Genomic DNA, 14,279 nt, shown 5'->3' with positions numbered 1-14,279 from the left:
TACCCCTTTGGCTACATAGACTTAACAGAGGCGGAACTGACCAGATGCCTAGTTGAGGTTAGAGGACACATCTTATCTGTGGCTACTAGCCCTGATGGCTAAAGGGAATCTCCACAATCAGAGGCAGTAAATCTCTGATTACTGGCACCAGGAGATGGAATCAGGGGAAGGCTGCAGCTTTTATACCCTGTTGAGAGCCTGCGTGGTGTAGTGGTCAAGAGCAGGTGGATTCCCCACTCCTCCACCTAAGTAGCGGAGGCTTATCTGGTGAACCAGATATGCTTCTGCACAACTACATTCCTGCTGGGTGACTTTGGGCTAGTCACAGTTCTTCAGAACTCTCTCAGCCCCACCTACCTCACAAGGGGTCTGTTGTGGGGAGAGGAAGGGAAAGGAGCTTGTAAGCCACTCCTTTCAGGAGAGAAAGCGGGGTATAAATCCAAACTCCTCCTCTTCTTGTTAGATCGCCAGAAGAACTAGCTGGCCATTGTGTAAGACAGGATGCCGAACTAGATGAACCACTAGTCTGATCCATTAGGGCTCTTCTTACGCTATGTTCACTGCAAAATGAAGGTATATGAACAGAAGAGCACATGCTTTGCTCAGGGAAGGCACAGGATCAATCCCTGGAATCTCGTTGAAAGGCTCTCTGTAGCAGAATGGGGAAATCTTTGCCCTGAGAAGCATTGCTAGTCAGAGTAGACAATGGGGCTGGATGGATCAGTGAGCTGGCTCATGGTAAGCCTGTGGGGGGCACAGCTCAATGGAAAAGCACCTGCTTTGCATCCAGAAGTCCTAGGTTCGAGCATCAGAAACTCCAGATTGAAGGAGTAGGTAGGAGGTGATGTGCAACACCACCATCTGAGATCCCAGAGATGTGCTGCCAGTCTAAGGAGACAATACCAAACCTGGTGGACCAATAGTCAGTACGAGGCAGCTTCCTCTGGTCATGTACTGAAGTTCCAGGGAAAGGCTGTTGGGGAGCACCATGTCTGCCAGAAACCTTGGAGAGATGGTGTAAGTTGCAGGAGGAACTATTGGGTTAGAGCAGGGGTCAACAATCTTTTTCTTTAATGAGAGCTACTTCAGTGTCATGGAAAATATTTTGTGCTCCTGCCCCCCTCCTACCAGGTTACCAGATTTTGTCCTTGATGACCATCTGTCAGGAGTGCTTTGATTGTGTGTTCCTGCTTTGCAGGGGGTTGGACTCGATGGCTCTTGAGGTCTCTTCCAACTTTATGATTCTATGATCACCCACAGCCTCAGTGGACTGTTTCCCCATCCCCAGCAGGAGGCTGAATGTTACATATGAATATTTCCAGATCCATCTTCCAAAGGTTCATTTGCTGAAATGGAAGACTTTATGATAGCAGAGAGGCCCGCAGCATCAGGAGGCTCTGCTCCCTGACATACCGTTGGAGATCCTGAGTTTCCTGTCTCTTCTTTTCTACCCGCTGGGACATCAACTCTCGCTTTTGGAGGTCTCGCAATTTGGCAGTCACCGTCTCCTTCTCCTTGGCGCCCTCTTCCTGCCCTGCGGCTTCCAAATTCTTTTTCACGGATTGCATTCTGTTCTTGAGCAGCTCCTATGAAAAAGGATGCTAAAGACATTTAAAATATTGCATGTGTGTAGCTCTTGGTTCTGATGATACACAGCAGAAATGCAGTAAATGGGGATCTGAAACACCAAACGGTCTTTAATTGCAAGGGCGACTGGATGAATATTTTGTGATCCTTCACAATGTTTGCAGTGGCGTAGGAGGTTAAGAGCTCGTGTATCTAATCTGGAGGAACTGGGTTTGATTCCCAGCTCTGCCGCCTGAGCTGTGGAGGCTTATCTGGGGAATTCAGATTAGCCTGTGCACTCCCACACACGCCAGCTGGGTGACCTTGGGCTAGTCACAGCTTCTCAGAGCTCTCTCAGCCCCACCTACCTCACAGGGTGTTTGTTGTGAGGGGGGAAGGGCAAGGAGATTGTAAGCCTCTTTGAGTCTCCTGCAGAAGAGAAGGGGGGGGGATATAAATCCAAACTCTTCTTCTTCTTCTAAAATATAAAGCCAGCATTAGCACAAATCAATATTGGGAGTTTTGAGCATTACCCAATAACTGCAGGGTGGTTTTTTTTTTAAAAGGAAGTTGCTAGTCCATAAAGTTTGAATTGTGTATGCACAGTGGCTGGGGAAAGAAGCTCACCAGTGGAAATTCCAGTGGTTAACAGGTCAGATTCTACATTCTTGGCATACTTTGCTGGGTATCCCCACAACCAGCAGCAGCACAAAAAAACTATGCAAATTAGGTAAATTATGCAAAGTTTACATAATATTTACAGGATGCCGAATTTAATACTTATACCTGAGGGATCTGGGCAATCGATGAAGAATTTTGTTCAAAAGTTCTGCTCTACAGATTACACGTTTTGAAATTTCACCTACAAGCCTTTTTGGTATCGAAGAGCTCAAATGCACTGTAGTTCTTAACCTTAAACTCTGGAAACCACTTCTCCCTCCACAGACAAACTCAGAACATACTGTGCCAAAAAACTCAGAACATACTGTGCCAAAAAAGCAAGTTTGAACGTGGATTTTCTTGCTAGGCTGGAAAAACTGTCCCACTTATGCTTTGAGCATGTTTTTCATATGAAAAGACCTTTCTGAGAAACTGGAAGAGGGAAAGTCAATGAGAATAGGCCTCACCAGCCTTTTGCTCTCCTGGTCAGCAACTCTTTGATTGTGTTCTGCCAGTTGCTGGTCTCTGTGCTTGCGCTGCGCCTTTAGGAACTCCAGCCTTTGACTCTCTTTGTTCTCCTCCTCCTCCCGCAAGCAGGACTCTTGCCTCCTTCTCTCTGCTGTGGCGACCTGCAGCTGCCTGAAGTGCTGCCAGGCTCTTTCGCTGTTCTCCTGCTGCTTTTGTGAGCCTTGCAAGCTTTGCTGGAGTGATCTGTGCCTGTTTCCAAAAAGCACCAGAGGAAATGCAGTACAAAGAAAAGCCCTTTAGACACATTCAGTCTGTTATAGACAATGGAAAACAGTCAAGAACTACTCTGGGCATTTTCAGTGAGCTGAACAAAATAGTAACACACTGCCTTCTGTCTGCCTTTAACCTTGGGTGGATTGCAGTGTGGAACCTGGAAATGGAATATAAAGATTTGCTTCTGTGATGTTGGAAATCTGCAATTCTAACTCTTAGGTACACCAAACTCTCCATGGATCTGGCCATACACGATCCAAGAAAGCAGTTAATGGAGCAATTTTGTTGGAATTTGTGGGTAGAAGTTATAAACAGCAATCTGGGATGATTAGATTGTAAGCATGTAGGAAAAGCTTTTGTATTTTAATTTTATATTGACTGCACTGGCTTCCAGTTTGCTTCTAGACCCAGTTCAAAGTGCTAGGCCCTTAAAACCCTGAGTGGCCAAAGTGTAGGGATGCCAGCATCCAGGTGAGACCCGGGGATCACCTGAATTACAGCTTATCTCCAGATCACTTCCCCTGAAGAAAATGGAGGGTGGCCTCTGTTGGTGTTATACCCCACTGAGGTCCCTGTTCTTTCCAAGCTTTGCTCCCAAATCTCCAGGACTTGGATCTAGCAACCCTACCTGCCCCACATCCCTTGCCAGAGGGGACCTGGCAACCTCACCAGAGTGTCTTTGTCCACATGGACCAGCCCACAGATTAAGACAGCTGGGAACAGCCCTGTGAGATAGGTGGAGATGAGCATGCATGACCCAAAATCATGTCTGAGTCGGAATTTGAACCTAGAGCTCATGGGTCCTTGACTAGCACCACGGGCTCCATTACCTTTTCTTATCACGCAGCAGATCTTTTCGGATGCGTTCCTCCTGCCGCTCCTGCTCCTCCTTGAGCTGTCTCTGCTCCCGCTTCTGACGTCTGAACTCTATCCTCACTGCTTCTCTTGCACTATCTGGAGATGCTGTTTTCACTGTTAATCTCTGAGGGGGCAAAGGGACTGCTTTCTGCAAAGATCATTCACCACCTACTGGCTTTTACATCAAAGGAATACTGTGTTCACCAAAAAAATTGGCCCTCGTTTTCAATAAGGAGACTAGTCAAGCATTGGGAGGTGGGGATTCTCTGTTCATTTGTTTTCCAAAGCAGATTCCACCATTCACTTTAGACCATCAGACACAGGACAATTAAAAGACATAAATGGCAAGCGATAAAAGGCCTGGTTAAAAAAAATACTTGGCACTGTAACCTTGTAGACATGCACAAAGAGAAAACTTTTGGCAAAGACATTTCATAGTCAAGGTACGAAAACCCAAAAGTCCCGTCTTTGGTGGCTACCCACACTGCTTCAGAGGGCAGGGACAAACAAAGCGGGGGCTCCGGGGAAGGAGGCAGTCCTTCAAATACTCAGTCCCAGACTTTTTAGGGGTTTAAAAGAAAAACAGTGTCTGAAATTGTGCCCAGAAGTGAACTAGCAACCCATATAGCTTTTATAATACTAGCAAGAGATGTTCATAAGAACATAAGAACTAGCCTGCTGGATCAGACCAGAGTCCATCTAGTCCAGCACTCTGCTACTCGCAGTAGCCCACCAGGTGCCTTTGGGAGCTCACGTGCAGGATGTGAAAGCAATGGCCTGCTGCTGCTCCTGAGCACCTGGTTTGCTAAGGCATTTGCAATCTGAGATCAAGGAGGATCCAGATTGGTAGCCATAGATCGACTTCTCCTCCATAAATCTGTCCAAGCCCTTTTTAAAGCTATCCAGGTTAGTGGCCATCACCACCTCCTGTGGCAGCATATTCCAAACACCAATCACACATTGCGTGAAGAAGTGTTTCCTTTTATTAGTCTTAATTCTTCCCCCCAGCATTTTCAATGAATGCTCCCTGGTTCTAGTATTGTGAGAAAGAGAGAAAAATTTCTCTCTGTCAACATTTTCTACCTCATGCATAATTTTATAGACTTCAATTCCAGTTCTCATAAATTTGCACCAGTTAGCAACCTTGCTGCTGCATTTTATGCCATCGGAAGTTTCTGAAGAGTCCTCAAGGACAGCCCATGCAGAGTGCATAGCAGCAATCTAACCCAGATGTGATCACAGCATGGATAACCACAGCCAAATTATTACAGGCAAGATGTCCTTACCTGTACGGCTGGTGCACTGTGGCTCCTCCTCATGGGCAAAACTGATTCAATAGCTGAACTGTCTTCCTTTAGTGACTGGTCAGCCCAACCAATTATAGCGTGGACTTGGGGAAGGGGTGCAACACGAGGGCTCTGGTAGAAAGGCTGGGCTGACGTTTCAGTCACGTTGGGTTGAGGATATACTGTTATACAAAATAAATAAACTATCAGGATGATACGTTATGTAAAAAGCAAAACCAAATGGCAAATTTTCTTTATTCTTTGGTATTTCCCCCCCCAAAAGTGAGATAAAATTGTCCCACAAAGTGACTCCTATCTATTGAAATGCAGCATATGGTGATGATAGCAGGGGATACATGTAAATAAAAATAAGACTCAGGAATAAAAGAAAAAAAAAAGAACAGCAACACAAGGAAGGGGAGTAGCCACTAAAGGTGGAGGAAGGAGCTCTGTTTGGCAAAGAGAGGAGTTGCTAACAAGTGTTTCTTCCTCCTAAAAGTTTTTTGCCCCCTTGGCTTCCAAACTTTCTGTTTCGGGGTGGTGGTGGTGATCAGAGTTTCCATGAGCTGCAATTGCCCACTTTCCAGTTTTCTCCTGTTCTCAATATACTTTCCCAAAACTGTTTTACTCTGAGCAGTTTTGGAAGAGCACACACCTTCTGGAAGGAACGGTCACATTCGTCCCACCCACATCAATGCCATTTTCCACTGTCAGCCCCTGCAGGCACCATTTTCCTTGCATTTTCTTTCTGCTGTGGCACCAGAAGGCTTCTTGATAAGTGTTTTTTTAAACTAGTAACTGTTATAGCGAGATAATGAGCTATGGCAGGGGTGTCCAACTCTGGCGCTTTAGATGTTCATGGACTACAATTCCCATTAGCCCCTGCTGGCATGGCCAATTGATCTACGGCCACTTAACTACCCACAGTTTACCAGAACAGTTAGAGCAGAGCCACTGCAGAGCATTTGTGGAAAAGTTGGAAAAGAGACAGAAGAAAACGTGCAGAAAACTCCCGTGCATGGACTTGACTCTGCATTTGAAGCGGCAATCAACACGATTGCAAGGCTGCTTGTCAACAGACATTAACAATACTCCAGACATTAACGAGACAACAGCAGTCTTTGTTGAAGTGCTATGCAAGGCAAATAGCCATAGTGCTCCATAGCCAGATCTGAGGAACTTGGGAAAGCTAGGATGAGGTATAGCCAGTACAACCTTCCCCCTGGGAAAGAGAAATGTTAGGATGTTTACAGAGGCGTACTGGGGGCAAATGGCGCCCGGGGACAACACCTTCTCTGGGCGCCCACCCACCCCCACCTCCGCAGGCCAGCTCCTGCCATACCTAAGCCCTGGGAAGAGCAAGAGCCAGCCATGAAGGTTGGGGGGGGCAGGCTTTGGGGCAGCGGGTGGCCCAGGTGACTGCCCGCCACCGAGCCCCACTCCCTGCAGACAGGCTCCTGTTGTGCCCAGGCCCTGGGGACGGCAGGAGATGGCTGGCAGAGGGCAGGGCTTGTTGGCATGCGGCTGAGGTGCATGCCATTTTGTTTTGTGACCAAAAGGCTTGCACCCGAGGACATGGGTGACCCCATGTCCCTATAGGCCGTACATCTCTGGATGTTTATGTTAGTTAGTAGATTTACACTGAAGAGCTTCATTATTACTGACTGCTGAGAACTCCCAGTCCTGGAATGCAGGGGTGTGTGGGGGAGGTAGAGAGGCTGAGAATAGAAACTGGGAACAAAGTGAGCCTGATAGCAGCCAAGCACCTGGGAAGTGTATTACTGCCACCATGCCCTCAGGTCCCAAACTCCCAACAGGGCAGCAACAGGCTCATCAGAGGGATTAGGTGATAGCAGCTGGACAGAACCTGACAGCAACACCAGAATCTTCACAGCACAGAAGCTGCAAGGTGTTTTTACTCAGTGGGAGTCAGGCTGATTCTTCCTCGATGGTGTTCCTGCAGGGGCTCAGTGAAATCAGGCAGTGGCCCTTGATCCTCTGACTGATAGCAGAGGCCAAAGCAACTTTCCCCTTGCTACCTGTCGCACTGATAAGGTTGTGCACCTTTAAAAAGAGGCTTCAGTCCCCAGGAACCATGAATATCTCTAAAGAGACCTTTCTAGAACTGCCTTGCACTCTGTTAAACACGAAGAAAGGAGCGTTTTCCATACATTGCTGTGTTTATCCTCCTTCTGGTGGGATTTTTATCAATTACTACGGTATGGGCATAATAAGAAATAACTCAGGACCCTTTTCCCTAGAGGAAGAAATATTTCACATACAGTCCAATCACGTTTCAGAAAAGGGAGCATTTGGTATCATGGCATGATGCATGGCATGGTCCTCAGTGACACCACTATGGTGCCAGAGTGGTGTAGCCGCGAGAGTATCGGAGTAGGATCTGAGAGAGCCCAAGTTCAAACCCTTCATTTGCTATGAAGCTGTCTCCTTGGGCCAGTCAGGATTATTGTGACGACAGAACGAGGAAGAGAAAACCACATACGCTGCTCTGAGTTTCTTGGAGGAAGGATGGGGAAGAAATGGACCATACAGATTGACGAAGTGGATCTGGCCTCTCATGGACAAGAACACAGAAGTCTAGACTATCTGTGCATTCTTATTTGTTTGTTTGTTTGTTTTGATTTACTGCCCCATCCCCTAAGGCTCTGGGTGGTGTACAGGTCAATAAAAACACAGTTAAATTTCAGTTAAAAACCGTTCCAACAGACACTCCAACATTACCTCTAAAAACGTTTCAGATTCAACATCACAGCTCATCAGGGCGGATACACAATAAGTGTGAGCTCCGAAGATGGAATATGCAAACACAGAGGACGGGACCCTCAATGGCTCACAATTCTGTGATTACTCTGGTATTTCCAGGCCTGTGTTTTTGCTTATCAGCTGCTGGTATGTAATTTCAAACAATACCTGTCTGAAAGTCACCAGGAGCCCTGAAAATATTCTTCACAACTTCTGCCTACCTTTCTGTTCCTGCCAAGGAACGCACTTGTCTGTGTTGACAGCTATGTCAACAGTGGTACTGGTGCCTTCTCTCAGATCTTCCTCTGGCAGATCTTCTGAAGCACTCTCCTTCTGCCGGGTCTGCAAAAATCAGAAAAGAGCCCCAAGAGAACATGGAGATGGAACAGGGATGGGTACACTGTAATTGGTCCTGCGCTGTTGAGTTGTGTGGGAAAGATCTTGTATGGCCCAGATGAGTATATACAAGGTTTTGGTACGTTTATGGAAGTATAACCTCTGTAAACATATTGACCAGAGGCCCTGATACCCTGTGGCAGTTGTAAGAAGTCTGAAAATATGTCTAGTCTGCATAGTATTGTACCTGTGTTGTAACTTCGCTCTCCGACTCTTTATGGGCTGTTACGTCCACCACATTCTTTTTTTCTTTCAGCTTCCCGCTCTTCTCACTAGTTTTCCACACTGGCAGTTTCCCCCTTGACAGCTGCTCTTCTATCTTCCTATTCAGTTCTTCTTTGGTCATATTTGTTCCTGGAATCAAGGTATCTTCTGGCTGCATCGAAGTGACTGTGGGCCAAACATGTTCCCACGCTGGGGAGCAGAAACACCAAGGGGGCACCTGGGCAGAACAGCAGGTAGTGCTGACATGTGGGCCCTTTGAAACGTCCCTCCAACAAATGCAATCCAAACGGCTCTGCCTGCAAGGTCCTGACGCTCGATAACCAGGTGGCACAGTGTACGGATAATGTGGGTTCTGCTCCACCAGCATCTGCCTGGCTGCTAACGGCATCTGGAGTTCAAGGATGATGCGTTCGCTCACAGGAAGAGGGATCCTTACAACGATATCCATAGGCACTTTCTTAGTCTTACCATTCCAGAAACTGACCAGCACTTCACTGTTTTTAAAAGCTGCAAAGAGAAATTGCGGGGGCGGGGGGGGGGGGAAATCACCTTTAGACGTAGGCATGATTCACTTCCTCTTGCTCTGACCCCTTATCTAGAATGACAGGAGCCCCTGATGTTCCATGGAACCTTAAGGACAGTCTGAACTAAGAAGGTTCCTCTCTGAGCGTGTTACCTTGTGCATATCTTTCACCAGTCAATGGAGCACTTCAGTTGCAAGTGGGGCAGATCTAGATCAGTTGTACCCCAAGGTGCATGGAAAAGGCAAGTTTTGTATCCTTATGCCTTTAGACAGTGGATGGGGGCATAGCTGTAAAGTAACAGCAGCAGCATACCTGAATGAGCCAATCCAGTCTCTGTGATCTGAAGGACAGTGCCTGGGCCGTATCGGTTGCCTTTCTTCTCCCACGGAGCCAGGACTCTGTCTCCTGGAGCCACTGGCTGCCACCTGCCGTCCTCGTGATGGATGACATCGTAAAGTGGCGTTTCTTGCATGCGAAACTCAGCCTTACCTTTAGGAGATTTCCTGGCTCTCTTGAACATGATTAGAACATGTCCTTTGGAGCCCTGTGGGATGAAGTCACAGACCTTGCCAATAAAAATGTTGTTTGCCTTAAAATTGATACAACAAAACACTCAGATGGAACAAGTGTTGCCGGGTGATCCTAAGCAGAGTCACACCCATCAAAGTCAGTTGAACTGAATGGGCTTTGAGGGTATCACTGTGATGGGACTGTGCTGTTCACCCAACACCTTAATGCTGTTGTGTGCAGATCAGATCAGGCCTGTGATGAATCAACAGTGTAATTGCCATCTACATGTGAACTTGTCAGACAGAGACAACTATAAGCTATTAATTACTGTGTTATGAATATTGGGGTGAACTTGAATATCTCATCTCACCTTAAGTTAAGTTGACAAGCCAATTCAAAGTAGAGCTATGATATGCTCATGGAACCAGGGAGTTAGGGGTAAGCCTAGTTATCTACAAAGCGAGCTAAACCATAAAGTAAATATCAAAGACAGAATGTCCCAGATGGCAGTGGTAACATATATCTTTCAGCAGCATTCATTTGTAGTGTTCAGTGGTCACAATGAGGTAGGAATGCATCTCAATCCCCTGACATCTACCAGTAACCTTCGTGTTCACAGAAAGACTCCCACTGGACCAGGCCAAAATGTTTTACACCTGAATTAGTGTTCTGTTTTCTAAAATACATGCAAAATGTACCATTTCACATTTTTGTTAGTTGCTCTGCATTGTTTAATGCAGTGGCTACCCAAATGTTTTGACAGTGCTTGAAACTACATTATGGCTGGCACAACAGACTGGTGAACTCAGTAGTAATCTGGGAAGTCTCCTGAAGTAAACCAGCTATATCAGCTTTCTTTCCAGTTATGTGGATATTTGAGAAACCTTATCTGCTTGAATGTAACAAAAGGAGTTGCTTGGTGGCACCTACCACCAGATCAGGGAAAACAGATCAGTTTCCCTCCTCACACAATTGTTCAAAAGTAGTCAAGAGAGGGCTATGGAAATAGGTCATCCAAAACAGTCTCTGAACCTGTAACAAAAGTTCTCCTGCCTCCACCATTATTTGCCAAGGGCCAGATCTTCATCAGCCAAGATACCACAACCTGTACAAAAATGTTCACCTTCCATAGCAAAGTAATGCTGTTTGTCCCAATCATTAAAGTCTTTGGCCTCTGTGCCTTGCTTGTGGGCTTCCTTGCAGTATCTGACAGGCTGCTGGGGGAAATAGGGTGCTGAATTAATTGGATCACTAATCCAGCGGGGCTCTTCTTGTGTTCTTAAGGAGGGCACCCAGGAGGTGGACGATGTGACATTCATTTAGAGCTCCCCAAGGGATTCTCACTGGAGATACAATGAATGTGTAGAACCCTCAGAGACATATACCAAAAAAAATGTCAAAAATACTAAGATGTTCTCACCCCTTTCCTCAAATAAACCTACCTTCACATGTTGGGCAATGTGACCTAGATAGAAATACCCATCTGTCTTTTTTCTGGCTAGCACTCGAACCCCTCTTTGCAAGCTGTCAATCATTGGGTGACAGGCTATGAAGTCCTCCTTTGTAGAGTTGAAAAGCGGGGTGTGGGGGGAATCCAGGCTCCATATACCCAAAGGAGAACTGCAGACACAAAGTAGTAACACATCCTAGGGAAACAAGACTAGTTGCTCCAGACAACTCCAGATTAACATGAATCAAAGACAGAGAAGAAACACAAAAGCGACAGGTTTATTTATTTATTATATTTTTATCCTGCCCTTTCCCAGAGGTTTTTCATAGTTCCCACTCCATGATTAGCAAGATGATTGATATGTCTAAAAGATCCACAGCTTTAAACTTACCACTTGGCTGTGTGATGACTTGCCGGCAGAGAGGACCAGCCAATGCAATCAGGATGGTGAATGCTCGTCATGCCTCCAGGATTAATCTAGAAAGAAGACTACAGAATCTAATCTGGGACCTCATGACCTTTCAGACTTTCCCAACATCTGGACTAAGGCAGGTTCACGCATGCAAATCCATCTTTCCATCTATTGCGTTTCTATTCTGCCCTTGCTCTAAGGAGTTCAGTTTGGCATCTCTCTCTCAATCTAACCAACTGCACAGGGGTGTTGTGAGGATGAAGCAGAGAGAGAAAGAGAGCAAAACTGACCCAAGGTCACCCATCACGCTTCCATGGCAGAGTAGGGATTAGAACTTGGGTGTCCTAGATCCTAGTCAGGCTCTCTAACCCTTATACCACACTGACACTAACAGCATGCTTGAGGGATAACATATCGTGCAATGGTCTGCAGATATGAACAAATCTTTGTAAGTCTACTGCCATAGATAGAATCAACATGTCACTGAAAGCTCCTCCAGACACAACATTTTTCACAAATTTGCCTGAGGGGTAAACTAAGTGATGTGCTTGCAAGTGTGAACCAAATTCAGTTCTACAATATTTATTTTTCAGTTACCTGATCTTCACATTCTTCAGGGCTGAAGCTGATCCTTTGAAAAGAACCTCCAGACTCCTTGGCTATTTTCTCCAATATTTCTTGAAAGCGGTTTTTATTTTCCCCTCCATTTCCTAGCAAGTATACTGTGTGCAGGGGGCGGACTCGCCCTGTCTTTTTCAGGAGGAGACAGATTTCCTCTGCAGTACACTCGGGCAGCCCACCGGTGAAGAGATACACAGCCTGACAACTGGGGTCTTCCAAAGCTGCTTCCACACCACTCACAACACTGGCCCCGCTCACACACTCCAGGGCTCGAATCCAGGCAGCTGCTTCAGCAACACTAGCAAGGGAACATTTCCCCAAAGTGTTTTGCCATTTTAGAACCTGCGGAGGAAGTTTAAGGATCACATTGTCAAAGGCTTCCATAGCCACCATCACCTGGCTGTTGTGGGTTTTCCAAGCTGCACAGCCGTGGTCTGGTAGCTTTTGCATCTAACATGTCACCCACATCTATGGACAGTCATAGATGCAGGCAAAACATTAGGAGCAAAAATTACCAGACTACAGCCAATATAGCCCAGCAAACCCACAATAGCCAGTTTAAGGATTATGTCCTATAAACTCTAATCACAATTACACATTTTGGAGAGTACCCCAATAATCTGGCTTGCAGATGATTATTGCTTTCATTCAGAGACTGTGTCACTGGCCAGATTGATTGTGTGGAAATACCCTGGGAGAAAAAAAGAGTTCTTTTATAATATTATATTGCAATCTGTCTAGTATATTTTTATCTTGCCTTGAGTTCAAGGAGTTCAGATTGGCATATATCATTCTTCCTTCCTTATTTTATCCTCACAAGAACTTTGTAAGGTAGGTGGTTAGGTTGAAAGTGTGCGGCTGGCCTGTGTTAATCCTGTAAATTCCACTGCTGAGTGAAGATTTGAGCCTGGAGCTCCAAGACCTTCATCCTGCACCCTAAATGCTACACAGCACATTTAAGTTTTATGTTACCTTGTTGGCAGTGGCACAGCAGATGATGCTGAACATGCAATCTCTTGGCCTGCTGATCAGCGAGAAGAGAGTTTTTATGAGAAGTTCTTTTAGGATAGTAGTTTTGGAGGGCATTCTTTCCGAGGCACAGATCACAAAAATAACCTTCTGTTCATGGATATTAGCCGTTAAGGGGAAAGTTGTACTTTGAGGGGAAAGCCTGGCCATTTCTGTATTGAAGTAAAAAGGGGAAAAATTGACCACCAATGCATATTTAGGCAAGGTTTCCACTTTGGCTCATTAGAGTCCCCCCACCCCAATAATATTTTCAGATTTTTCATCCCCGGCCCACCCCCAACTCATGTTATCATAGATTTCCCCATTTCTTGCACTTTCTCAATGAAGTTAATACAGTACTTCTAATTTTACTATTTTTAAAAGCAGTAAATAATGTTGTAAGCTTAGAAGTGCTATGGAAATAATATATGGCACGTGCACATAAACAAGGAAAGAAATATCAAGCAGCAGACAAACCTAGGGCTCCAGACCCTTTCAACAGCCAAGTGAAGGAAGAAACAGGGAACAAGATTGTGCGTTCTTGGAAACGAAAGTCAGGTTCAGAGGCATCTGCGACACTCACCCTGCAATTCACACCGTGCAACCAAAATCATAGGTTCCTCATAAAGCACAGGAAGGCCGGCAACTCTCCTCCATGAACATCAATGGGAAACCCCAAGAAAGTATATTTAAAACCACTGCACTGCTTTTCACATTTGCAGGGCTGAAAAGAGCTTTACACAGTTGCATATTGCGTATCAGCAACCATTACCAAGTGCGGGTTCCTGCATTGCTTATTCACCCAGGTGGCCAACTTCTGAGCTGCCCCTGCCAAAAATGAGATACTATGTGTCTCAATATTGCCCTCCTGAAACCCTTCAATGGCATATTCCTGCATATGGATTGAACATTAAAGGCTTACAGGTTGCATCCCTTTTCTAATGATCAGTTGGCAACCTGCCCCCGCCTTCCCCGTCTTGTCCTCCTCCAACTCACCTGATCCCCCTCCCTTTTTGGGATGAGTTACTGCAGGCTTGGAACGTCGCCTAGCAACCAGGCAACGAGGACAGAACCATCTTCAACACCTGTCGGGGGGGAGGCTACGAGAAAGACCGCCTGTTTTTTTTCACGAATTCCTAAGAAACAAGAAACCTCCCTCTGATTATTGCATTTAGACTGCTAGGTAGAACCAATCTCAGTACTATGTAGAAGAAAAACTCAAACAATATCCAGGGATTCGCGCGTCTCCCCCTCAGATT

At 45.9% G+C, this 14,279-nt stretch overlaps 1 protein-coding gene across 2 annotated transcripts; it reads right to left on the bottom strand.

Moving 5' to 3' along the window:
* Positions 1-369: 369 nt before the first annotated feature.
* Positions 370-14,230, bottom strand: LOC125434273. Of its 2 annotated transcripts, none has more exons than XM_048499427.1 (12): positions 14,017-14,230; positions 12,985-13,193; positions 11,989-12,354; positions 11,371-11,456; positions 10,972-11,149; positions 9,332-9,563; positions 8,458-9,002; positions 8,096-8,216; positions 5,112-5,293; positions 3,798-3,949; positions 2,694-2,943; positions 370-1,586 (listed from the first exon to the last, which is right to left on the bottom strand). In XM_048499427.1, exons 2-12 carry the CDS (start codon positions 13,189-13,191, stop codon positions 1,362-1,364), a joined length of 2,544 nt encoding a protein of 847 aa, XP_048355384.1. In that variant the 5' UTR covers positions 13,192-13,193; positions 14,017-14,230; the 3' UTR covers positions 370-1,361. The 2 variants fall into 2 exon arrangements, with proteins under 2 accessions (XP_048355384.1, XP_048355383.1); XM_048499426.1 differs by lacking the exon at positions 14,017-14,230 and adding an exon at positions 13,604-13,711.
* Between the last annotated feature and the right edge of the window lie 49 nt (positions 14,231-14,279).

This window comes from Sphaerodactylus townsendi, linkage group LG06 (assembly GCF_021028975.2).
Source record: "Sphaerodactylus townsendi isolate TG3544 linkage group LG06, MPM_Stown_v2.3, whole genome shotgun sequence".
Classification (NCBI taxonomy): domain Eukaryota; kingdom Metazoa; phylum Chordata; class Lepidosauria; order Squamata; family Sphaerodactylidae; genus Sphaerodactylus; species Sphaerodactylus townsendi.
Note: the sequence above shows the minus strand (reverse complement) of the source record. Positions and strands in the feature narration are given on the sequence as shown.